The sequence below is a fragment of the Myotis davidii genome, unplaced genomic scaffold (assembly GCF_000327345.1).
Source record: "Myotis davidii unplaced genomic scaffold, ASM32734v1 scaffold803, whole genome shotgun sequence".
Taxonomy (NCBI): Eukaryota; Metazoa; Chordata; class Mammalia; order Chiroptera; family Vespertilionidae; genus Myotis; species Myotis davidii.
In genome coordinates this window covers 374,347-394,550 of record NW_006295567.1, presented here as the reverse complement: position 1 = coordinate 394,550, position 20,204 = coordinate 374,347, and the positions used below count along the sequence as shown (strand labels likewise).

The window sequence follows — 20,204 nt, the reverse complement described above, 5'->3', positions numbered from 1 at the left end:
ACTGGAAATAAAAATTGGTATGGTCTTCGAGCTCCTATTAAAGTTAATCGTATGTCTGCCTGCCCCATTTCTAAGTAAACAGACTGCATAAAACCAAACACGATTGTTTAAGCACACAGAATTACTTCTACTGCAAATGTTTTAAACTGTTGTTTGTTTGTTTTTTGTTTTTTTTTTAGACTTTTTATAACACGTTTGTAGAAACCACAGCTTTACTTGCTCGGTGACCTTAGATGAGTCACATCCTCTTAGGGCCTCCGTTGTTTCTTCAACTGTGAGATCAAAGAGTCAGACGAGGTGCCAGCTTAATAACATGGGTTAAGCGCAATCTTCAATGACTGTATTATGAAGGGGTTTCGCACCATTTTAAAACATGCTAGAAATCTAAAGTCCAGTTAGTAATGGCCTATTCTTTCAGTCTCCAAAACAAATCAACACACCTTTTCTGGATCCCTGCTGTGGTGTGTGTGTGTGTGTGTGTGTGTGTGTGTGTGTGCGCGCGCGCGCGTGTTGCTATTCTACACACAGATGGGGGCGAAAACCAGTTAGAGACACAGTCCCTGCCTTCACATTGTCTAAAACCTCGCAGGAAGACAAACATAACCACGTGTGATATTAAGTGGCAATAACATTTAGACAACAGGGTTTATCACCGAGATCAATCGAGTATGACAAATTTTGACCAAGAACATTCTCAATGTCCCTAACCTTTGAGGGACACGTCAAAAAATAATGGTCATCTCCCATGGAGAGCCCTCCCTGTAGGAGGGAGGATGCTGTTCTGCTGGAGCATGTGCTGGACACAACACAGCACCTCTCTTATTCCAAGTTCAAATCTGTTAGCTTTACTTCCGTAGAATAATAATGGAACACAGGTCCACGTGAAGGAGTGGTGCGCCCAGGATTCAGCTATGCCTTGTTTCCTTAATTTCTGTATTAGAAAACATGGAATTGATAGCTATTACTTAGATCTTATCATGAAGGGGGAGGGAAAGCCATATTCTAAACAGCTGACCTCACAGCTACGTCTTGTCTGCACTCTGAGCCTGACCAGAACAGTGTCATAGGAGGAGGAATAACTGGTATCCATAGCAACATCACCAGACTGGGACAATGTAAAACCCTGTAACCTAGCGACTGATGACGAGAGGTGCGTGTAGGGGGAATTCTTCCAGTTCTGCAAAGGACAGTCCTGCAGCACTGAATGCAACGAGTAACGCTAGGGCAATGCGGAAGATCCGACTCATCTGTGGAGAGTTGGGAATGGCAGCCTCATAAAACCTGAGTACTATGCTGCATAATCTTAAACAGGAAAAGCAGGTAAACACCTCCTCACTGGCCACATCATCGCTCAGGTTCAGGGAAAGTCCCTTCTGTGTCACCACTGAGATGGAAAATAAATGTTGTCGTAGCACCAATCATCTCAGTCTTTCTCTATTCCTCATTCTATAGAGGCACTGGATTTTGGTGAGAGAAGCCCTGATCCCAGCTGCAAATGAAAATGTTCTGCACATAAAGAAGGCAACATTACAAGTGACCAGGCTCACCATGTACCACACAGCGTGAGAACAGCCCCTGAAGGATTTTCTTCTTAGTAGCCATCACATCTAATCATGTGAACATTCAGAGAGTGAGAGCCATAGATTCCAGATAATTCAATCCCCCTGTTTTACTGACACAAACTGAGACCCAGAGTGAGGGTTTAGTAAAGGTCCATGAGTGACAGAGCATGGAAGTGAGTGACAGGGTGGTGGTGAGGTCCTCAGGGTTCCCAGGCCAACTCTTTCCATTAAAACATAACTTTATGGGAATTAGAAGTAAACTTCTATTATGTAAAGCCATTGAGATCTTAGGGTTTAGCCTATATAATAAAAGGCTAACATGCAAATCAACCAAACAGTGGAACAACCGGTCACTATGACACACACTGGCCACCAGGGGGCAGATGCTCAATGCAGGAGCTGCCCCCTGGTGGTCTGTGTGCTCCCACAGGGGGAGCGCTGCTCACCCAGAAGCTGGGCTCATGACTGGCAAGCGCAGCGGTGGCAGTGGGAGCCTTTCCCACCTCCGTGGCAGTCGGACATCCCCAGAGGGTTCCCGGACTGCAAGAGGGTGCAGGCCGAGCTGAGGGACTGCTCTACCCCCGAGTGCATGAATTTCATGCACCAGGCCTCTAATCTGATATAACAGTTTTATCCTACCTAATGTAACCATGAATGGATATATCTTACCCCAAGGCAATCTAAAAACATATCCACTTTAAAAAAAGAATTGGAGGGATTCTGGATCAAGTTATAGCTTCAGAGAAATTTACCCAAACCTGTGATTAACAGAGGTATACCTGAGTTCAAAAAAACCAACTGCTTCTTTAGTTGGGACAGAATAGTGTGTATTCTATATAATAAAGAGGCAATATGCAAATTGACCCTCACTCCATCACAAAGATTCTTGCACCCACAGCGGAGGCAGGGTTCCCGTAACACAAGATGGCTGCGCCCACAGCAGAGGCGGGTTCCCGTAACTGAGCCGTAATGAGTGATCGGCAGGGGACCTGAGGCTGCGTGGCGCCGGGCCAGGGCAGGGGACCTGAGGCCGCGCCCCCCGGCCCAGCGGGGCTTGATGGGGGACCTCCTTGAATGGAAACCCACCAGCTCACTGTCCCTTTCAGCTCTTCCCTGTAACAGTCCTGAGGCACCTCGGGAGCCCTAGGGCTCCTCAGAACATAGTTTGAGAACCACTGATCTAAACCAACCATTTTCCACATATGGATTGTTGTTGTTTTTCGACAGCGCAACCCTTTTTGCGAGGAGCTTCACTACATACAGATAAAGGTGATGTTTTATTAAATATTTCGTAAGTTTAAACGTATACAACTAATAAACACAGCAGGAACAATGAGGCCTTTTCAAAACCACCTGAAGTTGGAGGATAAGGACAACAGTGGCAGCTTCGCTCAGTAGTGCGCATTTGTGGATTCACTTCTGATTTTGAAGTATTGAAACTAACTGTGTTCACCCAGTGATGCCGTTACAAATACCACCAACTTTTGCACAACTCAGCTTCCAACAGCGTAACGCTCCTTGGCTCCCAGGGAGGCGAGAGAGGCTGTAGGCCCATGTCCCTAAAGACAGCATGTGCTGAGGCCCCAACCGGCGTTCAGCTGTGAAATGTGGCGCCCGTCCCAAGAGAGTCATGTGCTCTATTTTGGTAATGGTTCTTCAAAGTGTTACAATTTAAAAGAAAACAATCAAACCTGGAGAATCTCTGAAAAGCAAACGTTTTATTAACCTCTGCTCCCGATGGACTAGACATTCTTTTTCAGGCCTGAAAATTACAGGATAGCGGTGGATTATTTCCTGGACTCCAATGAAGATGCGCTCAGAGGCAAAACATTATCTGTTTTTCTGCTGATTATGTTTACTCACTAAATAGGTATTTTCTTTCCAAGGCAACAAGATGTAGAAACTGGAACTCTGGGTTAACCTGCCTGGGTAACAGGCGTATGCATAGCTTGCTGCCAATTTTTTTTCCTGCCAGTAAATTCCAATCTTTCTATCACCCGCAACCCATTTGGCAGGTACAAAATTTGGAGGCCCCACCTCACACCAGACAGGGGCAGCTCATTTAACTGTTTTCACTCCTCCAATACGAGACACTAAACCAGTGGTTCTCAACCTTGTTCCTTTGTTATGGGATGGAGCCACAACACTAGTAACAAAGAAACAGAATTTCCAGAGGATGAGGCCCAGAAATCAGGATTTTAAAAAGATCCCCAGGTGATTCTAATGTGCAGCCAAGGTTGAGAACCACAGCACTAAGCTCTCTACAGGAACTGAAGGAACCCAGATTTCAATGTAAAAAAAAAAAAAAGTCTGGCTGTCATTATATTAAATCAAAGCTAGCAGCATTAATAAGATCTAATTCCACAGTTATTCATCAAAATCTTTGGCTTTGATGAATCCTGGGTTGCCACTTGAATTTAGATTTAATGCTAGAACCTTAGGCTCTCTCTTTTTAAAAAATATATTTTTATTGATTTTTTACAGAGAGGAAGGGAGAGGGATAGAGAGTTAGAAACATCAATCAGCTGCCTCCTGCATGCCCCCTACTAGGGATGTGCCAGCAACCAGGGTACATGCCCTTGACCGGAATTGAACCTGGGACCCTTGAGTCCGCAAGCCGACGCTTTATCCACTGAGCCAAACCGGCCAGGGTGGCTCTCTTCTTTTGAAACAGATAATCAGGCCCTAGCCCAGCCATGGGCAAACTACGGCCTGTGGGCCGGTGAAATGAATAAAACTAAAAAAAAAAAAAAAGACCGTACCCTTTTATGTAATTTTTTTAAAAAAAAGACTGTACCCTTTTATGTAATGATGTTTACTTTGAATTTATATTAGTTCCCACAAACACTCCATCCATGCTTTTGTTCCTGCCCTCCGGTCCAGTTTAAGAACCCATTGTGGCCCTCGGAGTCAAAAAGTTTGCCCACCCCTGCTCTAGCCGGTTTGGTTCAGTGGACAGAGCGTCAGCCGGTGGACTGAAGGATCCAAGATTGATTCCAGTCAAGGGCACGCACCTCGGTTCCCCAGCTGTGGTTGGGGCGTGTGCAGGAGACAACCAATTCATTTCTCTCTCACATCAATGTTTCTCTCTGTCCCTCCCCCTTCCTTCCACGCTCTCTAAAAATCAGTGGAAAAATATCCTCCAGTGAGAATTAACAAAAAAGAAAAGAAAAGAAAAAGCTAATCAAACTAGGTACAGCTGTCACTAACACAACCAACCTGAAGACTCTTGAACCTGGCATGGTTCTCTCCGGGTAAATAATTAAGAACCGGCTCAAATAATCAAGACACGAATCTACCAATAAAAACACCCATCTGCGGAAAGAATAAGCAGTTCCCCCCTGGTGTGTTTAACCTGCTAATTAGCAACAACACCAATCTGGAAACGCTGGCCGGGCTGTCTTCACCGAGAGCTCCCGCAGGCAAAGCCCCTTTTCTGTTTCAGCTCAAGGGACCCTCTCGACACTTTGAGACAACAAACAGAAACTGCTAAAAGGGGACGCCCACCTCTGGATTCACCGTGACTCTGAAGTTTGGGGCACCCAGACAACATGCAGCCGACAACCACCTAAAAAATACGCCCATGGGTGGAGATACGCTGTTTTTGTTTCTGGCTGACGCCTCACCTTGGGAACATACAAAACCAATCTCCAAACCGGTGGTTAACCTGTAACCCAGCAAGGCCTCCGGGCAACCTTACTCAGCTTCTGATCTCCAGTTTCCTTCTCGGTGGAATGAAGAGTAATTACCAGACTTAGTCACAGAGTGGTGACGAGGCGAGAGGAGGTCTCACACAGGAGCATCCTCGGGAAATTTAAATTACTGTTGTTCGGTTGGGAAATAACCTTGTTTCCCCAACTTCTTTCAAGGACAGGCTGACTAATAACTGCCATGTCTTTTTCCTACAACGCAACGCCTGCAATGAAGCAGGCTTTCAGAAGAAAACAATAGTCCCCACCCTAAAAGGGAAAAAAAAAACCCCACCAAAACCCAATTCAGCAACCAAAACTACTTTTGATGAGCAGCTGCTGTTCACGGGAAAGTGTCCTAGAAACAAAAATGGCTGTGTCGCCCACCAGAGGCAGAGACTGTGACGCTAATGGCCACGGTTTAAGCCGGCAGCCCTGAGAGAGAAACCTGGGCATTGGAGGGGGGGCGGGGTTCAAGAAGTTACTGGGAGCAGAACTGCTGCTAATCCCACAGGAACTGTTTAAAGAACAAGAGTCAGCTTACACTTCAGAGGAAAATTAGTTTTTCAGGGAAGATTAGCTCCAGCTAGTACGCACATTATATTCTTTGTGCGTGGATAAGACATTAGAGGCAAAACCAAGGAATACAGCTCCAAACAGGCAGGAAACAAAAACACCTGATTGCATCAACTTCCTTCTACACACTTCACCCCACCGACAACAGCTCTTCTAGGAGCTGAGAGTTGGGGGGGAGGGGGGTGCTGAGAAGGAGAAAGAGAAGGGGGACCACAGAGGGCAGAAGTCACAGGGGGGTAGGCACTCATCTGACTATAGCTTCAGTCACCTAACAAAAGGTACCAGTACAGAGCCTCAGGTACTGAGAGCTTGGATGGGAAATTTAACTCAAAATTTCACCTCAATATAACAAAATTATTTTTTAAAATTGATTTAGAGCCGCAACCGGTTTGGCTCAGTGGATAGAGCATCGGCCTGCGGACTGAAAGGTCCCAGGTTCGATTCCGGTCAAGGGCATGTACCTGGGTTGCGGGCACGTCCCCAGTGGGAGATGTGCAGGAGGCAGCTGATCGATGTTTCTCTCTCATCGATGTTTCTAACTCTCTATCTCTCTCCCTGCCTCTGTGAAAAATCAATAAAATATATTTTTAAAAAATTGATTTAGAGAAAGAGAGGAAGGGAGAGAGAGAGATTTGTTGTTCCACGTATTTATGCATTCATTGGTTGATTCTTGTGTGTGCCCTCACGGCGGATAGACCTGTAACCTTGGTGTACCGTCTTTAGTTTTTTCTCTGACAGAGGATCACGGGGGATTTTCCCTGTTTTTTTTTGGTTTGTTTTTTGTTTTAAATTTAAAAATCTGTGAGTAGAAACTTAAAAGCAGAGGGAAAATTAGAATTCCTGAATATGTAGTAAGGGACATTCAGTAAGGCTCTTCCCTGAAGAAGCCACCCCGATCCCAGCTAGATAAACCAAGTTTCACAAAAGAACACACCACTGGGTGCCAAGCTTTCATAGACGTAGCTTGCAAGCTGTCAGGCTTCACCTGAACTACAAGGGAATCTTTGTTCCCTTATTTCAACCTCTTCATCACCAACCTTCAGACCAGTCCTCCAGGTACCTCTTGGCTGAAGTCCCTCTAGTTTAAAAGGCAAGCTTTGATTTCCCTCGGCCTTGGACCTAAGCTTAACTTCCTGCGGAATTCTTTTCATCCCCTTCTCCATCTGTGATTCTATAACCTTTTTTGGGGCATCACCCAGCCTTTGAAATGGCCCCTTTTAAAAATATTGCCCCAACTATAGCTTCTCTCTTTGGCATAAATAATTATCCAAAGTCATAGTGACTGGACACATGACCACACTTCTGGATGTGAGGATTCGGGGAAAGGTTTGTTAGAGACACAGGTAGAGCTGCAATGAAGGGGAAAATGACTAAGAGGGAGGGAACTGGGAAATAAAAGCTCAAAGAAGACAGCACAGTACTGAAACAATAAGGGGGGAAAGAATGATTTTAAGGTGAATGCATGGACCAACTACACATCCTCCAGGAGGCTCTGTCCAAAAGCAGTCATTACGAGCTTTCCGAAGGGGAATGTCTGCCTACATGTGCACACTACAGACCATTTGGGGTTCTAAGAACAGCTAAGATGACAGGTCGTTGGAGACAGGGAGTTTTTTGTGTATGCTCCCTGTAAGGGGGCGGGGGGGAGGAGCCATAATGCCACCCAAACCCAAATCATGGCCAACCCTCCCATGAGGCAAGATCATGGGGGAGGGGGGGCGGAGCTAAAATGTTCATTTCTATCTCCGTCAGCACTAACTGATTAACCTACAGGCCACTGGAGAAATACGGCACAGTGCAGGTACTGGCAGGCTTTAAGTCAAGACACAAACGCTCTGCCCGTTCTGTGGTCACTCTTCTCAATTCATGGAAGACTGGGTGTTTATGCAACCCCAGGAGCAGCCATGAAGACAATGTCAGCTCTCTGGGCAACTGTGTTCCCATTACCTACGGCTTGCCTGTCACGGCACTGACGTCCACAGTCCCGCTCTGACCACCGGTTTTTGAACAACACCCACGCGGCGTACGAGTGAGTTTGAAAGAGTCAAGTGTTCTTCTGCAGAGTGCATGGAGAGTGCAGAGTGTGTTCTTCAGAAAGTTAGAGTAGTTCTAAATATTTCTTTAATGTCGTGCACCTTAGATAGTCACTTTAACAAAAATAACCACCAACAAGCCTGTTCTGTTTTAATCCTCACCTGAGGACATGCTTAGAGGGAGTAACAAACATCAATTGGTAGGTTGTCGTCAGTATGCTCCCTGACTTGTGCCTTGGCCGGGAATCGAACCAGTAACCTTTCTGTGCACAGGACGATGCTCAACCAACTGAGCCACTCCAGTCAGGCCAACCAACAATCCTCTATTGAACGCCCACTCTGCTAGATACCTGTCTGTAACCATAAACAAGCTGGATGTGGTCCCCGTTCTCAAAGAGTTTACAGCTTAACACTACCCATCAGCCCTAACCGGTTTGGCTCAGTGGATAGAGCATTGACCTTCAGACTGAAAGGTCCCAGGTTTGATTCCGGTCAAGGGCATGTACCTTGGTTGCGAGCACATCCCCAATAGGGAGTGTGCAGGAGGCAGCTCATCAATGTTTCTCACTCTCTATCCCTCTCCTTTCCTCTCTGTAAAAAATCAACAAAATATGTTTTAAAAACAAACAAACACAGTACCCATCAAAGAACCCTGTTCCCAGCTTCTCTAGGATCCCACAGGTCTCACCTCCAACGTATTTCCTCAGCAGGATTTCCCTACGGACCCCTCCTACGGTCTCTCCCTTCTTTCTGGTCATCTGCCATCACACCCCCTTCTCGCGGATTTGTTTAGTGGTTTAGTCATTTATATCGCTCTCCCTTCCTATTGGTTTCACACAACAAAGGCCTTGTGCCACCCACTGTATCCCCAATGCCTTGCTCAATAAATGTTTGCTGAATGTTCAATTAAAGAAGATCTAAAAAATAATAAAGGTTTTACTCTTTTACTCAAAAGAACGGAATGCCAGTTAGTCATTAAGGGACAGTGATGGAAGAGGTAGATCTAGGACTTTTTCAAAGAGTAAAATTAAGGGTTATAAACCTTCCCCCATTGGTCATAGCAACCCTTAGTCAACTGGTTGTCGGCACATGTGCCTTTGGCACCACTGTGAACACCTCTCAGAGACAGCACTTACTAAGATCCAAGAGCTGGACCTGTTGAAAATACACACCTAAAAATGGTTCTTATTATGGGCTGGAATTCATATGTTGAAGTTCAAACCCCACTGCCTCCGAATGTGACTTATCAGGAGATGCAGAGTCTTTGCCGAGGTAATCAGGTCAAAACGAGGTCAGCAGGCTGGGCCCCGATGCAACATGACTGGTTCTGACAAGGAGAGGAAATCTGATAGCAGAGACAAATACACAAAGAGGAGAGAGACACAGGGAGAGACAGACATGGACCAGCCACGGAGAGAGGCCTGGAACAGATCCGGCCTCGTGGCCCTCAGACACCAACCCTATGACACTTTGGTTTTGGACCCCTAGCCTCAGAACTGTGAGATGAGAACTTTCTGTTCTTTAAGCCACTCAGTTTGTGGTACTTGGTTATGTCAGTCCTAGCAAACTAATACAGTTTTCTATCACCTTCTAAAGTTTTCATTTTAAGTTATCTTGGCTCTTAGTCAAGAGTAAATGTTATGATTTTTTCTTTTCCATTAAGAAATCCATGCAGCGTTAGAAATCCATGGGGGAATAAACAGTGCTGAGACAATAAATCATGTAGAAAACGTAACTGGATTCCTATGTCATATAATACTAAAAAATACATTCTAAGTAGGTTAAAGATCTAAATGTAAAAGACAAGTCTTAAATTTTTTTTTAAAAGCACACTTTTTTTAATTGATTTTTTACAGAGAGGAAGGGAGAGAGAGATAGAGAGTTAGAAACATCAAGGAGAGAGAAACATCGATCAGATGCCTCCTGCACATCTCCCACTGGGAATGTGCCCGCAACCCAGGTACATGCCCTTGACCAGAATCGAACCTGGGACCTTTCAGTCCGCAGGCCGACGCTCTATCCACTGAGCCAAACCGGTTTCGGCAACAAGTCTTAAATTTTTGCAGGCTTGATCCCCAGTAGGGGGCATGTTGGAGGCAGCCAATCAATGATTCTCATCATTGATGTTTCTCTCTCTTCCTCTCCCTTTCCCTGACTGAAATCAATAAAAAAATATTAAAAAGTACACAATTCTGTTTACTAAAAGACTCCAAAAACAAACTAAAAATATTATAATATCAAAATGTGTAAAAAATTCTTTCATGCCAATAAGAAAACAGGTGAAGGATATAAATAGGCAATTCACAACGAACATAAACACAAAAGATGCTCAGCTTCATTAGGGATTCATAAATAGAAATTAAAACAATAAAGATTCCATTGCACATCCATGAGGTTGATTAAATTTTAAAAATCTGACAATAACCAAGTATTGGTGAAGACATAAAGCAGCACACACTGGCTCTCACACACACTGCTGGTTAAGAATGTGAATCTGTACAACCATATTTTGGAGAAGAATATGGCCATATCTCGTGAAGTTGAACATGAGTTTACTCTTGGACCCAGCAATTCCACTTCTAGGTTTATCCCCAGAGCAAATCAATTATATGTGCATCAGAAGAAGAGGTACAAGAATATTCATTACAAAAAAGTTTGTAATAATAAAAATTGTAGAAACCTGTGTAATTTTATTAACCAATGTCATCCCAATAAATTCAATTTAAAAAGCAAAAAAAATGTATAGTGTTTCTCAACAAAAGAATGGATAACTATATTGTATTACATTTGCACAGTGAAATACTAAGCAGTTAAATAAACTAGAACTACATTTATTAACATAGGTCAATCCCCCAAAACAAAAAATGCCAAAACGATGAGTTGCAAAATGTGTACATGATGTTGCCATTTATTCAATGTTTGAAACATGGAAAAATTTAATTGTTATACATTGTTACTGGGTAAACATGTATATTTAATGGCGATATATCTGTGTGCGTGGGTAGTATAAGTATAAAAGCATGAACAGGGAGGACAGTAAGTCTGGAAAAGTGGAGAGAAATGAGATGAAAGCCTCAAATGTATCAGTAATGCCTTATCTCCTTAAGAAGCCTGACTATGAAAAATGTTTAGATTTTACAAAGCTGGATTTATAGTATTCTTTGCAGTTTTCTGCCTGCTTGAAGTTATCCCATAATTTTTTAAAATAAAAAAGCAACAAATAATTACATCACATATTTGTAATTTAATACATAATCAAAGAATCACTAAGATTGTATACATTCAGGCCTGCAGGGGACTGAAGCCCTAACTCCTAGTGAAGAAAATGGGCCAGGACCACACACATGCTGTTGGTAGGATGAGGGGGAAAGGAGATGGGACAAAAGGTGTGACTGACAGATCACACCTAAAATTGCAGGGAAAGGTGTAAGAACATTTTCTGGCCAGTTTTTACAAACTCTAGAGCTATGTGTTTTGGGGAAGAAAAACCTGAGAAGTCCCTAAGCAATTTTAAACCCCATTTTTTGTAAGAAGAAAGCAATTGCTCTTCCCATTCTTTGGTCACCAGGTGCTCAAGTCTGACCTTGGTGTTTGCAAGAATGTGCGAGCGGGGTTTTGTTAGTACCATGGAAATGCTTTCTTTTAACTCTGACTGGCGTTTCTACCACCACTGAGATTCATTTTGAAAATAATATCTTATTTCAACTGCCTCTAAAGACTGAAAAGGCCAAATAAGAAGCCTGCGATTGCTGATATTCTTCTCATGACGAACAAGACTGTTTCTACATTGTTCAAATCGCTGCTGTGGCTTGTCGGCGTACACACAGAGAATGTAAGAACGTTCCACGGTGTCTACACTGTGGTACACGCTGTAGCAGGATAAATGAGTGAATAATCACTTCAAGACTCTTTCATACGGATCAGAACCCTGATGTCTTTGCTGCTGCTGCTGAGAAAAGCCGTCTGGGGCTCTGGAGGTTTTCGCTGTAATGCCCATGAAAAATGCTGTGTTGTGTGTCAGAAGGCTTCCCACCCATTCGCCATCTCAAGCTTTCCAAGGGAGACTCCACTTAGACAACAAGGATAGCCAGGAGCCCTTTGTGACAGCAGGGCCCACTGGGTCCTTCCCACTCCTGACACAGTCCGGATGATAAATGTCTAACATCTCCTATGAGACTCCACTGTCAATGCCATCGTGGCATTACTTTCCAACTTAGGAAGCGAATTCCACTTCCTCCAAATACATCAGCCTGAGTTTCACAAAACAAGACTCATGATCTTAGAAGCTAGAAAAGAATTTAGAGGGCATTTTGTCCAAATAAGCAAATAAACAGGAGATAAAGGCGTCCCCAGGGCATATGCAGCAGTGTCCAGGGAATACGGGGTGCCATAGAGTAAACCCGACTCAATTTCACACAAATATTTTTGCATAGGGACTGACCTACTAAACAAAACATTTTCACACACTGGCATGTGCTGGGGACACTCTCAAGTGAGAGAATCCATGTTTCCTCAAATGCAGAAGTCCCACTGACATGACGAGGGCATGATGATTATGATGACAGCTACCATACTTACTGAGCACTTGAGATATGCTAGATATTGTGACTGGAGCTGTAATATACATTCTCTCACTTAGTCCTCCCATCACTGTCATGCACTAGAAATAATATAACTGTTCTACTACATGGAGGAGGAAACTAAGGTGAAAAAAACTTTTCCGTGTTCATCCAGCTAGTAAATAGCAGAGTCTGTGTTTGGTCCCAGGGGTGTCTGGCTCCATTGCCTATGATCTTAATTGCTGCCTCAGAAATCAGAAACTGAGGCCCAATGAGCTTAAACAGGGAGGTCCTTAATCAAGTCACGTATCTTTCTTTCTATCCCTAAGGCGTTCCCCGCTATGAAATCAGAACAATACCTATCCCTTCCTTCATCGTAATGAGGACCCAGAAGCTCATGGGATACACGCGCTTACAGCATCCTATTTTAGAGCTGAAAAGAAAACACCTGTATATGAATGTTTATAGTAGCCGAAAAGTGGAAACAGCCCAAATGTTCATCAAATAATGAGTGGCTAAACAAAATGTGTTAAATCCACGCGGCGGAACTCTCTTCATCTATAAAAATAAAGTACTAATACCTGCTACAATGTGGATGAACCCTGGAAACATTGTGCTAACGGAAAGAAGCCAGTCGCGAAGGGTCACATACTAGTATGTATGATTCCATTTACATGAAATGTGAAGAATAGGCAAATCCACAGAGACAGAGATTAGTGGTTGTCAGGGAATGGGGTAGAGGGTTAGGAGGAATCGGGGAGTGGCTAATAGGTACAGGTTTTTTGGTTTTTTGTTTGTTTGTTTTTTTCGGGGGGGAGGTAAAATATCCTGTAATTAGATAGTGGAGATGGTAGCACAACTCTGTAAAAATACTAAAACCCACTAACCTGTACGCTTTAGAAAAGTAAATGTTATGGTTTGTGAATTATATCTTAATAGAACTATTATTAAAAAACAAAACAGCCCAGCCAGCATGGCTCAGTAGTTGAGCTTCGCTTCGGGGGGGAGGAGGTCACAGTTCAATTCCTGGTCAGGGCACATGCCCAGATTGTGGGGTTGATCCCCAGTGTGGGGTGTGCAGGAGGCAGCTGATCAATGATTCTCTCTCATCACTGATGTTTCTATCTCTCTCTCCCTCTCTCCCTTCCTCTCTGAAATCAATAAAAAATATATTTAAAAAACAAACAAGCAAATGCCTTGGAAGACATGGCAGCAAAGGAAATATATTTAAAAATCCTTTGAACAAAAGCACCACAGAAATACTGTACTGCATTCTCAATATTATACATTTCATGCTTATAAAAGCACATTATGTACCCTGCAAGAAAAGTATGGCCTTCTATTACTTCTGCTGGCTGTTTTCTTGTCCTAGGAGAATCTGAATTCACTTCAAAGTACCACTCGAGTCCTCCAGTTCCTGAATACCCAGTTAATAAAATGAAAATGTAATGCACTCTAAACTGGCTGCTGACGGAAAGAAACCCCAGGGAATTGTCCTGCTTAAAAAGAGAAAGGGAAAAAAAGGCCACTGAACTCACCAAGGGCCTTCATTCAAGGCCAGAGAGGATACGAAGAATCTAGATCGAGTGGAAATGTTATCCTCCTATGATCTTTTGGGAGCTGCTTATCGGGAATTTCTACAGAGAAATTAGGCAAAGGAACCTCAACTATAAAGACACTGCTTTAATAAAAGAACCATCCACACTGGCACCAATCCTTACCTTCTTATATGACTTAACATAATCACCTTATCTTATTTTCACGTCAGCAGTACTTGATGCAGCACCAATTTTACCCCCATTTTAAGGACTAGGAAAGTGAGGCACAAAGAAGGTCGCCTGCTAATGAAAAGCATCTATATTCCCAGCTCTGGGCTCTTTCCTATGTCATACTAATGTTTGCTTTCTCCCATCGTCTCTCTTGGCCACCAAGAGTTCTTTCAGAATGTGAATTTAGCCTCAAGAAATAATTTCCCCTCTCATTGTTCTGGCTGGTTGTGTTCCTTTCTTAAGTCTCCATAAGAAATACTTGCTCAGAATCAGTATGAAATAAATGTTCCTGAACAAACAAATCGATGTGGCTAGGCCGATATGGTTAGTTTAATCTTTCATGAATAATGAAGACTCAAAAACCTGTCTACCAGCTCACAAGGCTGGAGATTCCCTCCCCAGTTGCTGAAAATGGTTTTAGAACTGAGTCAGAAACGCTGTTCCTGAGCTGGCCCTGGAAATGACCTCCTGAAGGCCTGTCCAACTCTTCCTTTCCAGCCAATCCAATGGTGACTGGATTCCCTGGACAGGACACCTGCAGCTAAGACCTTTAGATCTAGCGCTTGAATTCTCACCTTTCATAACATTCTGGTTTTTTAAAATTTGTTGCTCCACCCATTTATGCATTCATTGGTTGATTCCTACACATGCCCTGACTGGGGATGGAACCCAGAACCCTGGTGCACTGAGAGGACACTCCAACCCACTGAGCCACCCAAGCCAGGGCCGCCTTTCAGATACATTCTGCTGTGAATGCATCTCTTCCTCTTTCTTTCTCTCCAGTCCTTCTTTCTTCCTTCTCCCTCCCCTACTCTTACTCTCCCTCCCCCTTCCATTCTTTCCTTCTCTACTTCCCCTTCCTCTTCCTTTCTCTATTAGTAGCAGTTACTTCACACTTCCTTGTGAGAAATGAAGGCTTTAATAGTCTCAGAGTATCCACTGGGAGCAACTGACTAGTGAAATAACCTCATACAAGTGTTAACCATCGAATTAGTGGAAACATCAAGAATTTACCATATGCTGTTCTAGCCAAGCCTTTTCCAAAGATCTAAGAACCAAAGACGAACCATGCAGACAAAGGCATGCTCTCATGAAAATATTAGTGCTGCCCTAGCCGGTTTGGCTCAGTGGATAGAACGTTGGCCTGCGGATTGAAGGTTCTTGGATTGAATTCTGGTCAAGGGCACATGCCCAGGTTGCAGGCTCGATCCCCAGTAGGGGGCGTGCAGGAGGGAGCCAATCAATGAGTCTGTCTCATCATTGATGTTTTTCTCTCTCTCTCCCCCTCCTTCCTCTCTCAAATCAATTTTAAAAATTCTTTTAAAAGAATATTAATGCTTAGGGATGAGATCAGAGAAGTTCTTTTTTTCCTTTGGTAACTAAAGAGTTAGCAGCTTTCTTTTCAACACACAAGAAGGACTTAGGCACAATAGTAAATGCAGCTCTTAATTCAAAAGTGGGTGGATTTAGAGACCAGGGCATTAACAACATTCCTGCATTTGTTAAAAAGGTATGTTCTATATTTAAATTAGGTTTCCACCTATTCAACCCTCAAACCCTTTCTTGGCAATGATTTTACAGGTTTGACCTTGGTTAATTAGTACTTTCATGACACCACCCTATAAATGTTACAAGAATTTTTTTTAAAGAATTTTTACTTAGTGTGGAAATCAAGAGAACAAATTTTAAATACAGACACACGTACCTCCTTTCATATTTAAATAATACGAAGGAATCTACATTCACAAAGACAACATCAATAAAAATCATCTGCCCTAGAAATTTTCCCTAAGCTTTTCAGTTCAAAGACGGGGGCATCTGATAATTGAACTAAACGCATTAACATAATTTTACCAGTGACAGGCTTTCTCTAGTTAAAGGAATCATAGACTTTTGGAGCTACAAGGAATGTCAGAAATCATTAAACACAACTCTTTCATTTTAAAAATGAGAACACCCCCAAGTGAAGTGATTGTGAAGGCCGCAATAGCTGGCCCTGCCGGGAAAGGTCCTGGCTCCTGATTCGTAGTTTGGCACAGCTAAGTCCTTACAGGTGGAAAATATTCAACCTGATGTAACACCAAATGCAACAGAAGCGAGAATTACTCTCACTATATACATGATTGACACGATACAGACGCGCTACTTCAGCTTTCAAATTCAGTGAAGAATGTTACACCATCAATTCTTAACTTGGGACTCACCCTGCTGAGCTGATCCAATAACCTTTGGTTCTGTTCCGATAATTCCTGGACGGCCCGTGTTTTTTCCCGGTCTGCCTCCCGTAGGTGAACCTGCTGCCTCTCCAGCTCATCCTGAAGCTGTTTCACGTCACTCTCCAGCTCGGACACACGCCCTTCCCATTCTCCTTCTCGGTTCTCAAATCGTCTTCTTAGTTCGTGTTTCTCTTGTTCTAAGTGCTGGGTGAAAAGTGAAGATTTAAAACCTGTTAAAAATTCTACAGCCTTTCATTTTTCTCTTTGCACACTCTCCTAACTTTTTTTGTTTGTGTATTGATTTGAGAGAGAGGAAGAGAGAGAGAGAGAGAGAGAGAGAGAGAGAGGAAGGGAGAGAGAAACATGGACTGACTCCTTGTTCCATTTACTCGTGCATTCATTGGTTGAGTCTTGTATGTGCCCTCCAGACTAGGGATGGAACCCACAACTTTGGTATATTGGGATCATGCTCTAACCAAGCGAGCTACCTGGCCAGGGCCTCTCCTAACTTTTCTTTTTTAGCACAACAAAACACTACCACTTGGGAAAAGCTGCCCATTTCACAGCTACGAAAATATTCCCTTCGTCAAGAGAAGAAAAGGAGTTGGTTTCATAAAGAGAATGCCATTCCTATGGAAAATACTTGAAGTTATTATGTTTATTTTTATCCTTGGGCATGGGGTTCTAGACTTAGGAATTCACTTGAAATTTAGCAAGTTGCCTAATTAGCTGAACTATACATTTCAACAACTTAAAATGACTATTTAAGAAGGCTTCTGTTGAAAGCATCTTTTACGCCTGGCACAACACCAGACAGAATTTTCAGAGACGGAAAGAACTCCAGAGATCCTTCAGATGAACTATCTTTTCTTACAAATGAGGCAACAGGAGAGGTTAAGTAATGAGCTTAAGATCAATACTAGTAAATGACAAGAGCTAGGATTTGTGTCTAGTCATTTGACTGTTTAGTGCTCTAAATCACCACTCGATAAATATTTGTTGCTATATATACAGCACTGTATTTCAAAATCATTAAGGCAAGGTCAGGTTCAGGCCTGCTCTAAATCATGGCCTAGTAGCCTTGCATATTTTTTTGCTAATCCATTCTTTAGTGCCTACTATGAGCCAGCCACTGTGCTGGGGACACAGTGATGAACAAAACAGACATGGTCCTTGCCTACGTGGAGTTTTTATCCCAGTGGGAAGGGCTGAGCTGGGGACACAGTGATGAACAAAACAGACATGGAGTTTTTATCCCAGTGGGAAGGGCTGGTACCTGAAATAAGTGGAGTGTGAGAAATGGTATGCAGGAAAAAGTATAAATGACTGGAAGTAGCAGCTCAATAGAAAAAGATTCTTTTGGATTGAAGGAAATAACATCTTTCTGTTTCTGTGCGATGAATACAACTGCCTCTTTTCAGAGGCAAGTACGTTCTCCTACTTGAAAGCATAGTATGTACAAAAAAAGGCCAAGTCTATACCTAAAGGATTATATGAATATAAGTTAAAGCAATGGTCCTCAACTTTCAGTCTCTCAGAAGAGCTCTGATAGAAATCTCCAAAAATATACCCACCTGCACCCGTTTTAAAGATCGTGATTTAGTTAAGAATGGGATGAGGCCTAGGCATCCATCCATTCATTCATCCATCCACCCACCGACCCATCTATCCAAGATCGGATGCACTGAAGGTTGATATCAAACATGAAATTATTTCAACAGGCTAACAGGAGCATGGAATCTCCTTCAGAGGACTCAGTCATCTCTCCACCTTGGGAAGCTAGGCTGTCAATCTAAGATTTCACTTTTCAAATGTTTTTTGGAATGCTTCTTTTGGGAAGCCTTAAGGGCCAGAATGTAGTTACACAAGAAAATCAGTCCCATTACTTCACATCTGAGATGTGTCTAAAAAAGAGGTGATGTCATTTCACCCTGACATCTATTCCTTCCTTACTTTGCTCTGGGTGAGGTGTGAGTGTTTCTGAAAGTCGAATTTACCTCCAAAAGAGGAAAATTTGCCATTACAGAATAGTCCAAACAATGTGCCACAAGATAAAACAGTGATCCAAAACTAACTTTCCGAGCACATTAGCAAAGGCAGTTTGTTAATAAGTATTGAAATAAATGTACAGCTCAAGTTGATCACTTTAAGGGAACCACTCATTAGTTTATAGCCATGCTAGTATATTTGTTGAAAAAGCCACTTTTTGGTTGTACTTTATACAGCCTCTGTTTGGAGCATGTGGGGAAAGGAATGACAAGGGAGGGCTTCTGCTCATCCGCATGAGCACGTCATGCTCTAGCGATGCTTCCCTCATATTGCTAAACTTCCAAAAGGAAATGTTTACTCACTGTAGACACTTCAGGAAGATGAAATGCAGAAGCAAGGGATAATTACAATCTTAAAATGGTAATTCTTGGTTTTATCGAGTTTTTCCAAAATGAAAACTATTGAGCAGACGGCAACAGCAAGAACTCAGTACTCACAGTGTTACTGAGAGGCCAGATAAATCAGGCTTGTGTTCTGAAAGAACAGAGAGACTTAAAAATATGCAGCAAACAGCTGTTAGCAAACAGCCCGACCAAGCAACTAAAACAAGCCAATCCACTTGAGGGGCGGGGTCGAGGACAGGTGGTCTGATCAATCTGTCCTTGCATTTCTTTGGACATGAGACAAAGTTCCTAATGCAGGTTTCTCAACACTTGGGGGGGGGGGGGGAGGAATTAAGACCTTCCTATTTATAAACATACAAAATGTAGCTTTTCATCTACTCTGAAAAAAGAAGGGTTTCTCCTAGAATTATATTTCAATTAAGTGCTGAATTAACCAGTAAATTCTAGGCCAGCGGTCACCATCCTTTCGGACCTCACAGACCACCAGTGATCTGCGGACCACCGGTGGGCAACCGCTGCTCCAAAGGTTTCCTTAAACCAGTGGTCGCCAACCTTTCGGGCCTCACGGACCACCAGTGGCAACCGCTGCTCCAGGCAGAATTGTCAGCAAGTGTGGGGGTCCGGAGACTCTGCCCACGCTATTCCTTATTTCTTGGGACTATATGGTATCTTAAAAGTTAATATCTACACCTAAAACAACATAATGTTATAGGTCAATTATACCTCCACAGAGGAAGAAGTTAATATCAAAAGTGTCAGGGTCATCAAAAACAAAGACATTCATCCTAGCCACGTAGCTCAGTTAGTTACAGGTTTGATGCCCAGTCAGGGCACATACTAGAATCAACCAATAAATGCATAAATAAGTGGAACAACAAATCCATGTTTCTCTCTCTCTCTCTTCCTCTCTATCTCTAAAACAACAATAATGTGGTATCCTGAATGGAATTTTGGGACAGAAAAATACATTAGGTAAAGGCTAAGGAAATCTGAATAAACTCAGGACTTTAGTTAATAATAACATATCAGTATTGGCTTCTTTTTTTAAAAAAATAATGTATTTTTATTGATTTCAGAGAGGAAGGAAGAGGGAGAGAGAGATAGAAACATCAGTGATGAGGGAGAATCATTGATTGGCTACCTCCTGCACACCCCACACTGGGGGATCAAGCCTGCAACCATGGAATGTGCCATGACAGGGAATCGAACTGGAGACTTCTTGGTTCCTGGGTTGAGGCTCAACCCCTGAGCCACACTGACAAGGTAGTATTGGTTTCTTAATTATGGTGTGTACCATACTAATGTAAGATGTTAGTAATAGAGGAAACTGGGTGCAAGGCATATGGAAACTCTCTGCACCATCTTTCTGCATTTTTCTGAAAATCTAAAATCATTCTAAAAAAAATG

The 20,204-nt window shown here is 42.9% G+C and overlaps 1 protein-coding gene across 1 annotated transcript in view; it reads right to left on the bottom strand.

The window, feature by feature from the left end:
- Positions 1-20,204, bottom strand: part of CCDC64 (coiled-coil domain containing 64) — a gene marked incomplete at its 5' end in the record, with an annotated part of 83,263 nt that overhangs the window by 59,365 nt on the left and 3,694 nt on the right. The window contains one exon of the mRNA XM_015568154.1: positions 16,393-16,608. Coding sequence (XP_015423640.1) covers positions 16,393-16,608 — 216 coding nt within the window. The remainder of the gene's footprint in view (positions 1-16,392; positions 16,609-20,204) is intronic.